The following is a 17,353-nucleotide window of genomic DNA, read 5'->3' as shown; positions in this document are numbered from 1 at the left end:
TAATTGATGGATCAGTTAGATAATGATGGATCTTGTTTCAATCTGTTCGCTATGGTCTTCTTCGCAAATAAATAAATAAAAAAAAATCTGTTCGCTATGGTCAAGAATAGTTCCCTTCTTATCAAACACCACTTTGTCACTCGTCTATTTTGCTTCTTCAATTTACTATCTGGACCAAGAGAGATCGTTCTGCTATAGTTTCCTCCACTGCCTTCCTCCTCGTCACTGAACACAAATGCTTCTAAAAAACATTCAATAAATCATACAAATCCAAAATTTCTGGACTTTCTTCTTCCTTAGAAACCCCAATTAATTTCCCATTCAATTTTTTTTACTCTTTTTTGAAAAAAATTGTGAACGTGAACCAAAAGAAGAAAAAAAGAGAGAAAGAAGAAGACAAGCCTAGCAGCATCCGTTCCTCCTACGCTCCTCGCCCCATCAAAACCAAGGAGAAACCACGCACGCGCACCACGGCCCCGGTGCTCAACGTCCACTGATCCACTCCCCGCGAGCTCGTCCCCACCTCCGCGTCGAGCCCCAGCAAGGGGCAGTAGCAGGCGTCCCCGTCCATACTGATGGCTCTGGTCACGTCGGGCTCGGGCGGCGGGCCGGTGATCGCCGAGGTGGAGATGAACGCCGGCTCCGACCCGGGCGCCACCACCGTGCGCGCCACCGTCGTGCAGGCATCCACCATCTTCTACGACACCCCCGCCACTCTTGGTAAGCACGCTTTCGCGTTCCCCACTTCTTCTGTGACTGTGTGCTCGCGTCAGTCAATTACAAGGGAGAGAGATATGAGGGAGGGTGATAAAGAGAGAGATATTATTTGTGTTAAAAGAAAAGTGAAATAAATATTATTTGTATTAAAAGAAAAATCAAATAAAAATAAAAAATAGCATATCAGCAAAAGGTAAAATAGTCAATTACACCACTATCATCTCTGAATCCATACAGCTAGCCAAACGGTTTCCTTCGATGATTTTGATTCATCATAGAAACGTTTCCAGAGAGAATCTGAAACCGAAATATTTCTAAGAAAATCTGGATCCCTATCAAACGCACCCGCTGGGATTTGATGGTCGCACCGCCATAATGCGATTATATGATTTATTGATACATATGGGGGAAAGGGTGCAGATTGACAAGGGGCCACATCTGTAGAGCACCTCGCCCCAAGCTGGGGGAGCTCAGAGTGGAGGCTAGCTCTGCTTCTTCAATCTCAGTAGTTTCGAATTTCGCTAACTGATGGCTACCATCACCATTAATGCTACATTGGCTTCATGACTAGGAAAACCCAGAAGTCTCTAACTAAGCTAGCATGCACTAGAGGAAGTTTTGGAGAAGGTGTCGACATATAGGTCATAGTACGTTTTGCAAAGCTTATTGTTTGCTTATCATATTGAAAGAAACCACGTAATGTAATCCAAATGAAATATTTATTCTACTAAGCCAAACAAGAAGTTTGAAAAGAAAAAAAAATGATTGCTGTTACACTTTAAAGTCCAAGGTTTGCCATTGTAGTATGTCTTTATATCATGGCTGTTGCCCGGGGAAGGAACATGAATGGAATGGATAGTTTTCTACTCTTCGCTGGATGTGTATGTAGTAGTAACATATTTGGGAGGACCGAATGCATTTCAATGAATTTGTACTTATGAATTTGTTGTTAATAATGCTATTTCCACTACAGATAAAGCAGAGAGATTGATAGCAGGGGCTGCTGGGTATGGTTCACAGCTAGTTGTGTTCCCTGAGGCTTTTATTGGAGGCTATCCTCGTGGATCCACCTTTGGCTTTGGGATCAATATTAGCATTGCTAATCCAAAAGACAAGGGAAAGGAAGCATTCCGGAGGTATCACTCAGCTGCCATAGATGTGCCTGGTACGTGGAAATATAATGGACAATGCCTGTTCCTTGTTATTAGTTCTCTTATTGTTACCTAATAAGTTCACAAGAAACTTAGGTGTTAGCTTCTTCATATTTTCTGCCTGAATTTGGGAATATTGTTACTTTTTTTTTCATGTTTGATGTATGCATAAACTGTCTAAGGTTGGCAGGTAGGACTTTTACGGCCTTCCAAAAATTGCCGACTGTTTGGTAATTCTTCCACTCGTCCTGATTCAATTGATGGACAGTTAAGCTTGCTTGGAGTGTCCCTCAAATGCAGACAATCATCTAAGTTGGTCCTTTTGTTGATACTTGGTTGTGCTGCTTCAGCTACATGTTATGATCATGTTTTTACATTTTTTACATCGATTGCCATCCTGTAACTTAGTACCATTCTTAGGGTCAGTAATTATATCTTATTTACGACTTCCGCTGTTTTTAGTGTTCCATTAATCGCAGTTAATAATATTACCATATTTTTCATTACTATGGACATATAATTTGTTTTTACTGTATGTATATATCTACTTACTGACAGAAGAAGCCTACAGGTCCAGAGGTGACATGCTTGGCTGCTCTGGCTGGAAAATATAAGGTCTTCTTGGTAATGGGAGTGATTGAAAGGGAAGGTTATACACTGTATTGCTCGGTGCTCTTCTTTGATCCTCTAGGACGTTACCTGGGTAAGCACCGCAAGCTCATGCCTACAGCATTAGAACGGATTATATGGGGATTTGGAGATGGATCGACAATTCCCGTTTATGATACTCCACTTGGAAAGATCGGAGCCCTCATTTGCTGGGAAAATAAAATGCCACTTTTGAGGACAGCATTATATGGTAAAGGTAAGACTCTTGAAGATGTATTCTTTAGTGTGGTGCTGATCAATTTCCTAGAGACAGCTTACCAAGAAGTATCATTATTTCCTGACTTCACTGGATGGTAGCCTTGAAATGAAAAGGAATATACTTAAAGCACTAGTCCGAGTAGCAAATGCTTAAAAAGCGTTGGCACCGGAATACGTGCCTGACTTTTTTCTCTTGTTTTATATGCAGGTATTGAGATCTACTGTGCCCCCACAGCTGATTCCAGGCCTGTTTGGCAAGCCTCCATGACGCATATTGCCTTGGAAGGGGGATGCTTTGTCCTGTCAGCAAACCAATTCTGCCGCAGAAAGGACTATCCTCCCCCACCTGAGTATGAGTTTGCTGGTTTAGGTGAAGAGCCTTCTCCAGACACTGTTGTTTGTCCTGGAGGCAGTGTCATCATTTCTCCATCTGGAACAATCTTGGCAGGTCCCAACTACGAGGGAGAGGCGCTGATTACAGCCGACCTTGGTAAGAATACAAACACAATGGGTGTGTTTGGTTCCCCGCATCTCCTCCATTCTAGCCTAGCGAATGCGTAGAATCTCAAAAAGAAGCATATTTGGTTGCCTGCATCTACTGTTGTAGCCTGGCCCGGCGGGTGCAAATATACGGCCGTAGCCTGGCCCAGGAGTGAAGCTCGACTGTAGCCTAGTCCGGCTACAGTCGAGCCAAACAAAAAGTCATGCAAGCGGGCCCAGTACCAGTGTCAAAATTATCTTTATACGAGTAACGAATCACAATCTCAACTCTTGCATCCGCTCATATGGTCTCAGGTTCAGTCAACTAAACAGAAACTTAGCTCAGCCTGTCCAGACAGAGATGACTCCGCTTAGCCTGTTTCTCCTCAGCCTGCTTATACGGTACAACTTTATGAAATCTTGTCCGGGAACCAAACACACCCAATATGTTTCTACACAGGCATTTGTATACACTGTTCTGCTCTAGTGTTCTCATAGTTGTTTTGGTACCAGTTTTGAATTGTTGAAAGCTATACCTCATTCTTGTTAGAAGGGCTCTAATGGAATGCCCCTTTTGCAGACCTGGGAGAAATTGTTCGAGCCAAGTTTGACTTCGACGTAGTGGGCCACTACGCTCGACCTGAGGTCCTGAGCTTGGTGGTGAATGATCAACCACACCTTCCTGTGTCTTTCACGTCTGCTGCTGAGAAGACCCCAGCTACAAAAACTGACAACGTTGCTAAGTCCTACTGATGGACGACGACCCTTAAAATTCAGTTGTGTCAATACGTCGGTGACCGTGGCTCGGTTCCCCTGGGTGAGTCTGTCTGGGATGGGAGATGTAACTTTTGAATTCCATTTCTTTCTCCAATGAATGGACAAAGATCCTGCCATCCGTTTCAAATGAAAAAGGGTCGCCGGCGTGCCGTGTGCTCTGGACCTTCTGGTAACCACGGACGCACGGATTATGGTCCGTGTGCCTTGTACGTATGCTGCTTGTAAGGATGAACAGCTGGGGTCTGTGCCGTTTCTATTTCGCCCGTGCCCTCTAATGTTACCATGGCTTTGCAACGAATTCCAAACGTATTAGATTCAGGTAAGTACAATTGTAGAGTGATGAGATTTCGGTATTGCTTTCTAGCGCGCGGTTGCACACTTAGGTGTGGTAGGGATTGCAATTTTTCTTGCATTTTTGTTTTTTTTCGCTCAAACTCGAAGGGAAACTTTGCTTCTTATCTTCTTCTTTTCACCACGTTGCTGGCCGATTTGGTGGACGGCAATCTGTTTAGGGTTTAGGGCTTAAAAGGGAGGGATCTCTTCGACCATAGAAACCATGAGATTTTACGAGTATATTGGGCTTATGTAGAAGGATTAATAAAGTTTCATTTTCTCTTAAAAAATAGACTATGCAAAGTTGTTTTAGCAATAATTACTTTATTCTTTTTTACTTATCATTTAGGATATTAACACGATCTTTAATGCATGACTTTGACTATTGCTTTTTTAAAACATTTGTTATAAAAAGATATTAAAAATATAATTATTTGAAAGTATTTTACACGATAAATTTATTAATATTATTTTCATGTGATATATTTTAATTTTTCTTCTATGTTAGTGGTCAAAATTTGTATTTTAAAACGATATTTATTTAAGAATGGAGGTAGTTATCAATATCAAATATAGCAAAATCAGTGTTCTCATAAATTCACGTCGGAGGATCCGCCGCGTGCCATTCGGCCGCTCAGGGGCAGGCCGAGCTTGTTTGCGTCTCATGGCACCCCGTAGAGCGAGAAATGGTTCCTCCGACGTGAATCGCCTTCTGACGTGCTCACTGATGCATGAACCTAGACTTGAGAGGCTCACACGTTAGTGACCAAATCAGAGAGTAGTTACGTTAGACGAGCCTCCTCCTGTAGAGCGGTATGGCCGCCTAGAGACGCTCCGGATTTCGCCGTAGCTTCTCTCGAACCTAGGTGAGTTTACTTATTGGGGGAAAAATATTTGATTTCAGTCTAGGGTTTCAATCATACGAGATTTCCTGCGTGTTTCTTTTCCGGGGGCATGTCTGATAGGAGGGACGGAATCGATCCAAATCCTGAGGTTGTAGATCAAATTTGAACTAGGTCGCCCTAGAGCAATCCCATGGTACAGGCTGCATCTGTTTTACCCCCCTGCTTTCTTAGAAGTAGACCTCAAAATCCCGTTACTTCAGAGTTTAGAGCGTGCGGTTTGTAGGACCAAAATTTGACATGATACAGCGTCCGAAATTAAATTGGATATATAAGTCATGCTACTATTTTCAGAAATTAAATTGGATATCTGAATCTGGTAAAAGTAAAACCATAATTGATCTGCACTTGTAATTTCCACTAATTCTCACATCTAGTCATCCCCTGGGTGGGAAGACTTGTGGACTTCTGGTTCTGGATGCCGAATACCAGATACTCATAATCAACTTGAATGGTCAAAGTTGCTGGAAGGATAGAAAGACTATGCAGTAAACTCGCGCTGGTTTTGTCACACAAATTGGGTTTCCCTGTCTAGTGTTTACCTAGGTGTGAATTGTGAATTGGCCGGGGTTTCAGTCTCAAGCCCGGTTCGTGTTCCATACAACACGTTAGACTACCCCTAACGGATTCCCTTCACGGTCAGATTCCCGTCGTGAAGGGATTCCTGTTTCCTTCAGCGCTCCCAACGGTTTCCCTTCACGACGGGATTCCCAGGGTCATTCCCTTCAGGACGGAATTCTCTCTCCTTTCCCTTCGCGATTCCCTTCGAAGAGAAGCTGTTGGAGATGAGAGAAAATAAATGGAATGAGAACAGGGAAGGAAATCGGGAAGGGAACGAAATGAAGGGAATATGGTTGGGGATAGTCTTAGGAAGCAGAGGATGGAAATGATCGAAAGTGGTTTGTGCTCCAACATGTTAGGCTGATAGGCACTGAATTACACGTCAGGTTATAATATTGAAAAGACAGTTATACAGATGCGTGTTGGACGTGTTTAGTGGACTCATATTGAGTGATATCCAGCACTAGTTCACCCATAATCACCTCTGAGGAAAGGTTAGCAATCCACCTAGACTTTGATCAACTCCGAATATCATTTAAGTGCCACTCCTTATGGGCTATATATCTCTCTCTCCTTACACAACCACATGCAAGAGAGGCTCTGTGATCAACCAAGCAGAGCTTCAGTACTAGCTTCCTCTTCTACATCCACAACCAACACGCCCCCAATCCAAAGAACAGAGAGGCATGCAGGCCATAGCAGTAGTGTGCTTCTCGCTGCTGCTATGTTCCTATGCAAAAGCATCGCTCTGGAGCGGGGGCAGCAATGCCACGGCGTCTGACGAAGTCGCGCTCATCCACTTCAAGTCCAAGCTGTTGGACCCAACTGGGTCGCTGGCTTCATGGAATATGTCCAACCACTTTTGCTCCTGGCGAGGAGTTACATGCAGCAGGCGGCATCCTGGAAAGGTTATTGTGTTAAATGTGAACTCCTCTTGTCTGTCTGGACGTATCTCGCCATTCTTGGGCAACCTCTCCTTCCTCATGATACTCAACATCGGCAACAACAAACTCTTCGGGGAGATCCCCCCAGAGCTTGGCCATATGGGTAGGTTGCAAGAGCTCAACCTCAGCATGAACTCTTTGCAAGGAAGCATCCCATCGGTCTTGGGAAAGTGCAGTAAGCTCGTCATACTTGGTCTTAAGAATAACCACCTTCAAGGTGAGATCCCAGTAGAGCTGGGTTCCTTGAAAAATCTAGTCGTTTTGAATCTTTATGCCAACTATTTGTCTGGAGATTTCCCTCCATTTTTGGGTAACATGTCATCACTCCAACACTTGAATTTGGGAAACAACACATTCACAGGACCAATTCCTACATCTCTGAGCCACCTATCAGGTCTGTCTATACTTGTCCTTGAGTACAACAATCTATCTGGAGCTATTCCACCTGCAGTTTGGAATATTTCTTCTCTGACCCATATTTCTGTGGTGGGTAATGCGCTGAGTGGGACAATACCCCCAAATGCACTCAGTAATCTTCCTGCTCTGCAGGAATTACTTTTGAGCGCAAATCGGTTTCATGGCCATATCCCAACTTCGTTGGCCAATGCTTCTAACCTGCAATACTTTGAGATCGTGAAAAACAATTTTAGCGGCTTAGTTCCCTTGGAGGTTGGACTCTTACAAAGTCTCCAGTCGATAAACTTTGCCTATAATTTTCTCGAAGCTAAAGAAACCAAAGATTGGAAGTTCATGACTGCCTTAACAAATTGCTCCCAATTGATATATTTGGAACTAGATTACAATAGATTTAGAGGTATGCTTCCCACTTCTGTTTCCAATCTATCCACTTCACTTCAGTATTTCACTTTGTCACATAATGAAATATCAGGTATTATACCCGAAAGAATAGGCAATGTTGCCGGTCTACAAGTTGTTGCTTTGGAGTACAATTATTTAACAGGAACTCTCCCCTATTCTTTGAGTAAGCTTGGTAACTTGGTAGACTTGTCATTGGCAGAAAATGGCTTAAGTGGGCAAATCGACCTAGCCATAGGAAATTTTACCCAATTAAATTACTTGTATCTTGAAGTCAATTTATTTACTGGTAGCATACCAAGCAGCTTAGGAAATTTGTCATCCTTGTTAGAAATAAGCCTTTCTAGCAATAACTTCAGCGGCATGATCCCAAGTAGTATATTCAACATTCCCTCACTCTCTGGATACTTGGATCTTTCTCATAACCAGTTGGAAGGGACAATACCACCTGAAGTTGGAAATCTAAAAAGTGTCATATTATTCCTGGCTCACTCGAATAGATTATCAGGTGAAATACCTGCTACCCTTGGTGAATGTCAACTTCTCCAGAATCTCCAACTGCAAAATAACTTCTTTGAAAGTAGTATCCCATTGCTATTGAGTAGGCTCAAGGGTTTAGAAATTATTGACCTCTCAAGAAACAATCTGTCAGGCTGGATACCTATGTTCTTCGAGAATCTTACTGCGCTCCAGTATCTGAACCTCTCTTTTAACAACCTTGTTGGCGAAGTGCCAACTTTTGGCATTTTCGCAAATGCTACTGCAGTTTCGGTGCAGGGCAATGCCAAGCTTTGTGGGGGCATCCAAAGCCTTCAGTTGCCTCGATGTTCATCTGAATCATCAGAGAAGAAGCACAGATTTCCAGTGATGCCTGTGATACTTTCCCTCGTGGGAGCACTGCTCGTGCTTTTGTTGTTGATATATTTCTTGTTTACTTGGAACAAGAAAAGACTAGCAAATGGCCCTTCGGCATTGTCCTTACAGGGACGTCCGTTGTTTTCGTACTCGCAGTTGCTAGAAGCAACAGATGGTTTCGCAACAACTAATTTGCTGGGTACTGGAACTTTTGGGTCTGTATACAGAGGAAAAATTAATGGTGAAACTGGCGAGAATTTTATTGCTGTGAAAGTACTAAAACTTCAGACACCTGGGGCACTTAAAAGTTTCACAGCTGAATGTGAAGCTATGAGAAACCTGCGTCATCGGAATCTTGTCAAGGTAATCACAGCTTGCTCAAGCATTGATTTTAGAGGGAATGACTTCAAAGCGATTGTGTTTGAGTTCATGCCTAATGGTAGCTTAGAAGATTGGCTACATCCTAACTCACATGACAAAAGAGCGCTGATAAACTTAAATCTCCGTCAAAGAGTGAGCATACTCCTTGATGTGGCTTATGCCTTGGATCATCTTCACTTCCACGGTGCTATCCCAATTGTTCATTGTGATATTAAGCCAAGTAATGTGCTTCTCGATGCTAATATGGTAGCTCATGTTGGAGATTTTGGACTTGCTAGAATTATTACTGAGGGGTGCTCATCTTTCAAGCCCTCAACTAGTTCAATGGGATTCAGAGGAACTATTGGTTATGCTCCTCCAGGTTAGATAATATTTTAACTTTATATTTCTTTTGCTTGTTTATGAAACCAAGCATATTGTTGTGAAGAACAAATTGTGGAATATTCCTCTGAACTAGTCCGTTCTTTCTTATAATCAAAGATTTTAATTAACCTTTCTGTCATCTGAACTTTCTAACTACGCCCAGCCATCAAATTGCTTGTGCATAACGAAAACAAATGTAATGCTATCGTATTGTTTATTCTCTTAACAACATTTTCCAATGCAACAGAATACGGTGCTGGAAATACAGTTTCAACTCATGGCGACATTTATAGCTATGGAATTCTTGTTCTTGAGATGGTGACTGGAAGGAGACCCGTGGACAGTTCATTCGAGCAAGGATTAAGCCTTCGCATGTATGCTGAGATGGCTGCAAACACCAGAGTTATGGACATTGTTGACGCCAAGTTGGTGATGGAGTTTGAAAATGAGCTTGCAACTTCGGATGGTCCCTCAAACAGAAAAATGGTTGATGCCGTGATTTCACTGCTTAAACTTGGGATGTCGTGCTCTGAGGAAACGCCATCTGGTAGAATGTCAACCAAAGATATCATCAAGGAGCTGCATGCGACCAAAAAGGCACTAATTCAAGTAGAACAAGAAAGTGAAGATATGCCTAGCGCTTTTTGCTAGATTTTGAAGAAATTATGCAATATGTTGTCATGTATCACTTGAAATTTTCAGAATCATTCCCGGATTTGTGGGTTGAATAAAATGTAAAACATCTTCTTTGACTTAAAAGGTGTTATTTATAGTTAACTAGAGTTCTTATCTGTACTCTCTAATGTACTCTATATATATTATTATTAAATATAAATTGCTATTTCTAATATAATATCAGAGCTAGTTTTTCTTTTTCTTTTTTACGCCGCAACTCGTCTTCTTCTATTCCCCTGCAGGCTCTCTCCCATCGTCTCTCTCTCTCTTATATCGATTTTTCTGTCGATCTCCTGTGCCGCTCGAGAATCTGGACATTGCCTCCCGGCCTCCATCCACTGCTCCACGCCGAAGACCCGATCCGGCCGTCCCCGGATCCCCGTCGCTGCGGCCGGCTCAATCCGGTCACCGTTCCTCCGTCTGCAAGCTCTCGATGGTTTGGTCGCTTCTTCAGCATCGGCTACCTCCGTCGTCGACCGACACGAGCTGCCGCTCGATTCGGTTGCTCCAGTGTCTCCTCTGCCGCCCCTTGAGCCCGCTGCGCTCAGCGCCCCCGAGCCATGTCTAGCGCGTCGACTTGAACGCCCGCCAGATCCTTCTGCCCTGGCTTCCCCTCCGCCCAGCCGCCTCCCGCACCGGGCCGCCCCGGCCCCGTCCGCCTCCGTCCTGGCTGCTCACCCCCGAGCCGTCGCTCCACCTCCGGCCGTCCCGTATGCGTCGCCTCGTCCCCGGCCGGATTTGCCCGCGCCAGGGGCCGCCACCGCTCTCTCGGCCCCGCTCCGGCCGGATTCGCCCAAGCCAGCCTCTGGCCTGGCCGGATTCGCGCCACTCTGCTCGTCGCTCGCCTCGATCTACTCCACCCGTTGGCCACCCTGCTCCTCTTCTGCAAGCGCGTGCCGTCCACTCGCCGTCTCCTATGGCGGCGGAGGATGGGGAAGGATAGGCTTAAATGGGCTGCTTCTTGGTGGATATTAGGGTAGCTTTTGGTTAGTCGAACAAGTTGAATGGGGTGGGGTCATTCTGGATGTGATAGGATTGGATGGAATGAGTGGTATAAGTAAGTTATTTAGTTAGATGTTTGAGATGGTATAGAAATATGTTTAATTTATTGTATGAAATATGACGACTTGGTAAAAGATTCTGTTTGATTGGCTGAATGAGTTAATGCTAGATGGGCTGTATAAGATGATAAAAATGCATATAAATGAAATATTGTAAAGGAATTTATTTTTTCACCATATAACCGAGGACTGAAAATAATTTTAAAAATTAGTTTATCATATAAGAAGAATATTAATGAAATTTCTTGATTTTTAAGAATTTATTTGAGACCTTCATAATTGTTAGAAGTTATAAAAGTAGTATTTTTTAGAGAATTTTAGTTTCAATTCTACATAAAATTTTTGGGTGAATCCAATTAAAATAGGTTGTACATAGATTATAAAATACGTATAATTTTTTTTAGGATTTTTAGAAACAGAAGACGGCGTGTGGTATTGCCGATTTTGGTGAGTACTGTTCATGCAGGACCAGTTGGTCCTGCATAGTGTGTGGTTCGGTCGAATTTGGCATGCGAGTTGGTTCAACATCTGGAGAAAATATATTGGAAATCTGTATCAGACCTTATCATGCACCATGCATAATTCACGCATCTAAATGCGAGGATGAGAGCTCGTCCTGGACGGTCCCGTCCAGGTAAGCTCTCGTTCAACCAACCAAACATATGGTAGGATATCGATCTCCAGCTGCATACTGCTATCTTTTACTTAATTGCCACTATTGTTGTTGTGATAGTCGTTGTGTGGTGCTGCTGTTGTGGCTTGTGCTACTGATGCATCTCTGCGTAGCTTTTGTCTTCACTGCTAGTACTTGTTAGTATCTCACTGATGCCTACTAGTGTCTTAGCCTCGTGTTAGAGACTTTGTAATTCCGCTACATCCACATCCAAGTTTTAGTCTTTTTTTTGAGTTTGTCTATGCCATGCGAGTTCGCATATTCTTTCATCAATTAGTCGATTTATTTCCTATCGTTATTGATGCAACAATGCCATCTAGATCTTTCCGTACCTTTAGTAATAACTTTGTTTGTTGTCGTGCTACTTGTCATTATTTTGTTTGTAATTCTTGATCTAGGGTATTTTTGTGTCATCTTGGTTTTTCCATAGCTATAGTGATAATTTTTGTTTTATCATCTTGCTACTCGGTCGTTGCTTTGTTGCGATTTTTTAATAAGGACATTTTTGTTGTTGTCATCATCACGATTCTACTCATATGCTTCACTTTGCACTTCTTCGATTTGATTCGATAGGATTACAAGACTCCTCTCTACGATGATTTTAAAGAAATATTTTTTTAGATGTATTAATCTAAATTCATTACTCAGTGTCACTTTTTGAAATGCAACATTATTGCATACATCTTGCATTTGAGAGAGTGTTAGAAATATAGAGTCATTATCCTTTATGTATAAATTATTAGAGTCTTATCTCGTACTCTCCCATGTACTCTATATATTACCTATGAACTATCATTGAATAAAGTTATTATTCCTAACAATTCTGACGTGTGAAAGGATAATAGGAAAAGCTACCAGCAGCTAGTACTAATATATGTTCTTATCATACGTCTTCTATTTTAAACGATAGTTTTTTTGCGAGCAAAAGCAAGAGCTTTATTAATCAAGCATGAGACATGGTACAATCAAGATGACTCAACCAAACCGCAGTATGAACCGTTCTCCCATCTAATTGCGCTAACTCATACGCCACTGTATTCTACTCTCGCTTAACCTGTTTGATCTCGACACCTTGCAGTAACCCCATCAACCCATTTGCCTCCTGGACATAGTACCTAATCTCTGATCGATCCTCACCAAGTTTCTTGAGGGCGTTAACCACCTGACTGCAATCTCTTATTCTAGAATGATTGGACCATGCACCCATTGTGACGCCAGTCGAATATCTTCAACACTAGCCTTAACTTCGGCTTTTGCCGGATTAGCGCCCCGAAACAAAACTCTCCATGCTGAGAAAACCATTGTACCATGGTGGTCTCTTGCAATCATACCAATGCCAGCCTCTCCGGTATGAGGAAAGTACGCACCATCCACATTGACTTTAATCCACTCAGTCAGGGGTGGAGACCATCTTAAATTTATCTTGCAAGAACTTTCAATATTGTTTCGAGAAGTACGACCAGGATCCGACACCTTCGCTTTGCCCTTGCTATCATCTGGTATCTCCTCTTGTCAGATTGGCGCCAAAGTCGTCTGATAGTTCAAAGGAAAATGCACTGATTCTGAAATTGCCCAGCTTCCTGAATGATGAACGATATTGTTGTGCACCTGCCATGTACGCCAGAAAAGGAGACGAATCAGGTCCCTCTGCTCCCCATGCATTGTATTCAGAGCAAGAAGGAACCAATCCGGTCCTGTTTTAATTAAAATATCATCTGGTGGTAGTGGTCAATGTTCACGCATTGCTTGTCGCAGTACAACAGCTTGAGGGCAAGACACCACCGCATGGTAACTGTCCTCAGGTTCAACCCCGCAAAGATTGCATCTGTCATCCTGCTTCAGCGTTCTTTTGAATTTATTCCTCTTTGTTGGAAGAGCATCCCGAGCCAATTTCCATGCGAATTTTTTTACTTTTCCTGGGATGTGGCCTCCCCAAACATGTTGCCAGACTTTCCTTTCTCCATCAGCTCTATAACTCGAGGAGACGATTAACGATGTACTCTGATTGATACTCATGGCAAGATTATAAGCACTTCGAACTGAAAAGGTTCCTGTCTTTTCTGCATGCCAAGCAACTTTTAATTGTCAGTAATCCACAACTGACGTGCATCGCTAAATTCAGCCCATCTGACCGAAGTGTCTATGACATCTGACGCCTGAAACGTCGACAATAGCGATACTTGCGGCTTCGTGCAGAATCCGTGCAGCACTGTATATATTTTGCATGAGGCTTCATGGTCTTCATCGCCGTTTTTCAGAGCGACGACTGCGTCGCAGTTCTGCTTGTGATGACTGCTCTTGCTGCATGCTCCTTCACTTCTTCTCAAGATTGAGCAGGCACTGGCCGTGCCCGTGCTGCGACGTCAAACCAGCAAACAAGTTGGCGACAGCTTTACATTTTAGCCATACATCTGGCGACGAATTGATTCAATTGCTTGCGAGATCGTTCCCCTGTCTGACCCAACAAGCCATGCGGCACACAAGTCCTGGCCCGTGTCAAATACACGGAAGATTGAACCGTGGTCCTTATTGCATGCATCGATTACCCACGCATCTCAATTTCAAGACATTGACAGTCCATCTACACTAGAAAGCTAAAATCAGGAAAGAAAAAGAACAAGGCCGCATCCTTCGCACTGAGCTAAAGTAGACGCGCCGCAACAGCTCGAGATCAAATCAGCAGAATGACATTCAGTTTTCCTGCGTGTTGTTGATCTCGACCATGATGTTTTGGACGTGTGAACTTTTGCTATTTGTTGGCATTTTATCCCCAGCCTATGGATGAAACTTGTAATAATGGATAGTTAGGTGCATGACTTATACAGAGGCTGGAATAAAGATATTCCTTTATTAGAAAAATGTTGGAGATTTTGGACTAGCCAGGATTCTAGCATAGGAATGCTTATCTTTCCAACCCTCGACGAGGTCGATGGGATTCAGAGGGATAATTGGTTATGCTCCTCCAGGTTAGCCTTTTTTCCTCCTTTTTTTATATTTCTCAACTTATAAATTTATGGAATCGAGAGTATAATACACAATTTTTTAAAGTAGCAAGTCAGAAAATTAAATTGCATCAAATGCCTAGAGAATATTAAATTGCATCAAATCCCTCTAAACCAATTCAATCGTCTCATCATAGTGCATGAACATTTTCCTTGAAGGGCCTCATGTGATCTTCTTTTAATTTCGCCATTTTATTTCAACCACCAAATAATATTCCCCAACTGTTACTTCTTATATCATCACTACTCAATGCAACAGAATATGGTGCTGGAAATATAGTGTCAACTCATGGCGGCATCTACAGCTATGGGGTTCTTGTTCTTGAGATGATAACTGGAAAGAGACCAACGGATACTGCATTTGAGCATGTATTAGGCCTTCGCAACTACATTGAGATGGCCTTAAACAACAATAGTGTGATGGATATTATCGACATGGAATTGTTGACGGACACTACTGAAAATGAGCGTGCAACGGCTTGTGGTCCATCAAGCAGCAGGAGGGTGGATTCGCTGATATCTCTTCTAAACCTGGGGTTGCTTTGCTCTGCGGACACGCCATCCAGGAGCATGTCAACCAAAGAGAGATCATCAAGGAGCTGCATGTGATAAATAGTAAACTTGCTTAAGGAGAAGAATGTGAAGACACATATGCCAAGCCCTTCTGCACCAGATCTCAAAGAGTTTATAGGTCATCTTGTGATGTTCTCGAATTTAAAGAACCATTCGTTGATGCATGGATTTCAACTGTAGAACATAATAAAGCAAGGCGGCATGAATTTGAGGAATTTTCCTTGCTGGAATGTAATATGCTTTTCAATGGGTTTACATGTTAGTATAGACTTAGAACTTTTGCTGATTCAAATTCATTTGTTCTAACTAGTAACTGCACACATACACACGTGAAATCAATAATATTGTAATGGAAGCTGTAAATTTGTAAGCGTGCATATGTATTGTAATACATGCGCGTGCACTCGGGCATCACGTGCAGCATCTCATCGCCATCCCTATACTCGCTGAGACAGATGGAACACATGGAGCTACCCACGATGGCCCTGCTAGAAAATGGGACCTTAGGGTAGGACGTGATGGTGGCGGGGTTGAGCCCCACAAGGGACGAAGCTGATGCCATGGCTGAGGAGTAGATCTGGGTGTCCTCAACCTCTCGCAGGGTGTCACTGTGGCCATAGCTTTTGCTGCATGTGCTGAGTATGTAGGTTTACGGACGCTTGGTGGGGGAGAAAAGGAAACAAATACGAGACGGGAGAAAGGAGGCATGAATTATGGGAGCGGGATTAGAGAGGATGAGTTTCCATATAAATCGTGTTTGGTGTTTGATGGGATACAATATTGGAGTAATATGTGCTGTTTGATCTAGGATTTGGATGGCAGAGTAATATTTGGAATGATCTATGGATCCCAGGTAGTCCATCTCGAAAAGTTGTAATAAGGAGGGGGTCGGTGGTTCTTACAAAAGTATCAAAAATAATTGATATAGAATTTAGATCATGGAATGAGGTTTTGGTTTGCCAATAGATGCAAATCATATCCTCAATATACCATTGGCAATGGGGACGATGGAAGATTTTGTTGCTTGGAATTTTACAAAGCATGGCTTATTTTCAGTGTGCTTGGATTATCATACTAAATGGGACCATCAACATGGTAGAAAAATTGCTGAGAACTAATATCATGGGATCATCTAGCAATAATCCTATATGGAAGAATTTGTGGGCTCTTAAAGTACCAGCAAAGGTGAAAATCCATTGCTGGAAGGTCCTTCTCAGGGCTATCCCATGCTATGAGGTCCTTGCAAATAGGCACATGAGCAGTCAAGTCAATATCATCTGTGCCAAATTCATTGTGAGAACATCCATCATGTTTTTATTGGTTGTGGATGTGTGAAGGAAATCTAGGATCACCTGGGGCTAACAAGTGTGATTGATAATGTTGTAACTATTGATAGGGCTAGGTCGGTGGTATTGGAGGACATTTTGTGATCCCCAGCCCTTTTTGCTCTATTGCTACCTCAGGTTGGTTCAAAAGAACTGATTGCTAAGGCGTGTTACTATATGTGGTGGGAACATTGTCAAGTCACACATGGCGAGCAGATCTCGTGACCCATGAGGTCGTCTTTGGCGATAGCAGCACTCGCTACTAATTATGGTAAAGCATTGAAAAGGAACAGAGGAATTGTGAGGCATGGTTGGACTAGACCAAAGGAAGGGTACGTCAAGCTTTAACATTGATGCTTCTTTTTGTCTTGAACAATGCACATGGGTGACGGGAGCAGTGTTGTAGGACGAGCATGGCATGTTCTTAGGGGTAAGTAACAGTAAGATATTATACGTCGATGTGGCTGTAACAGCTGAAGCTCGTGCCCTTCGTGATGGAATCCTTCTCGCAGGTCAGGTGGGGTGTAACAAGGTGATTATCAATTCGAACTGTATGGAGGTGGTTGTGAGGAACCGTCTAAACAGTATTTGAATTAATCATTAAGTCGATCATTTACTTAATCACGACTTCAACGATTAACCCAAATACTGCTTCGGTAGTCCCGGCATGTGTTTTGTGTCCAAGATCGGAACACATGACTTCCAACATAATACATCACAATATAGCTTAATAAAGAGCGAGTAATTAACATTATATTACAAGTTCTTTAAACATGCAACGGTTTTCAACAATTTACAGCAAAAGTGAAACAACAACTACGCAGCGGAAGATACCTATACAACAAAAGAGAGAGCGGTGCCACATGCCCTTAGGCACCGACTGAAAAGCACGACCTC

General features: G+C 42.8%; 2 protein-coding genes across 2 annotated transcripts; both read left to right on the top strand.

Moving 5' to 3' along the window:
- Nucleotides 1-383: 383 nt before the first annotated feature.
- Nucleotides 384-4,267, top strand: LOC133921695 (bifunctional nitrilase/nitrile hydratase NIT4-like). Its single transcript, XM_062366674.1, has 5 exons — nt 384-720; nt 1,691-1,882; nt 2,440-2,733; nt 2,944-3,225; nt 3,796-4,267. The coding sequence occupies exons 1-5, from the start codon at nt 576-578 to the stop codon at nt 3,966-3,968; spliced, it is 1,086 nt and encodes a 361-aa protein (XP_062222658.1). The 5' UTR covers nt 384-575; the 3' UTR covers nt 3,969-4,267.
- A 1,896-nt stretch (nt 4,268-6,163) lies between these two features.
- Nucleotides 6,164-9,950, top strand: LOC133921694 (receptor kinase-like protein Xa21). Its single transcript, XM_062366673.1, has 2 exons — nt 6,164-9,145; nt 9,395-9,950. Exons 1-2 carry the CDS (start codon nt 6,475-6,477, stop codon nt 9,796-9,798), a joined length of 3,075 nt encoding a protein of 1,024 aa, XP_062222657.1. The 5' UTR covers nt 6,164-6,474; the 3' UTR covers nt 9,799-9,950.
- The last annotated feature ends 7,403 nt before the right edge of the window (nt 9,951-17,353 follow it).

This window comes from Phragmites australis, chromosome 6, assembly GCF_958298935.1.
Source record: "Phragmites australis chromosome 6, lpPhrAust1.1, whole genome shotgun sequence".
Taxonomy (NCBI): Eukaryota; Viridiplantae; Streptophyta; class Magnoliopsida; order Poales; family Poaceae; genus Phragmites; species Phragmites australis.
The sequence above is the reverse complement of the archived record's forward strand: the minus strand, read 5'-3'. Positions and strand labels throughout refer to the sequence as shown.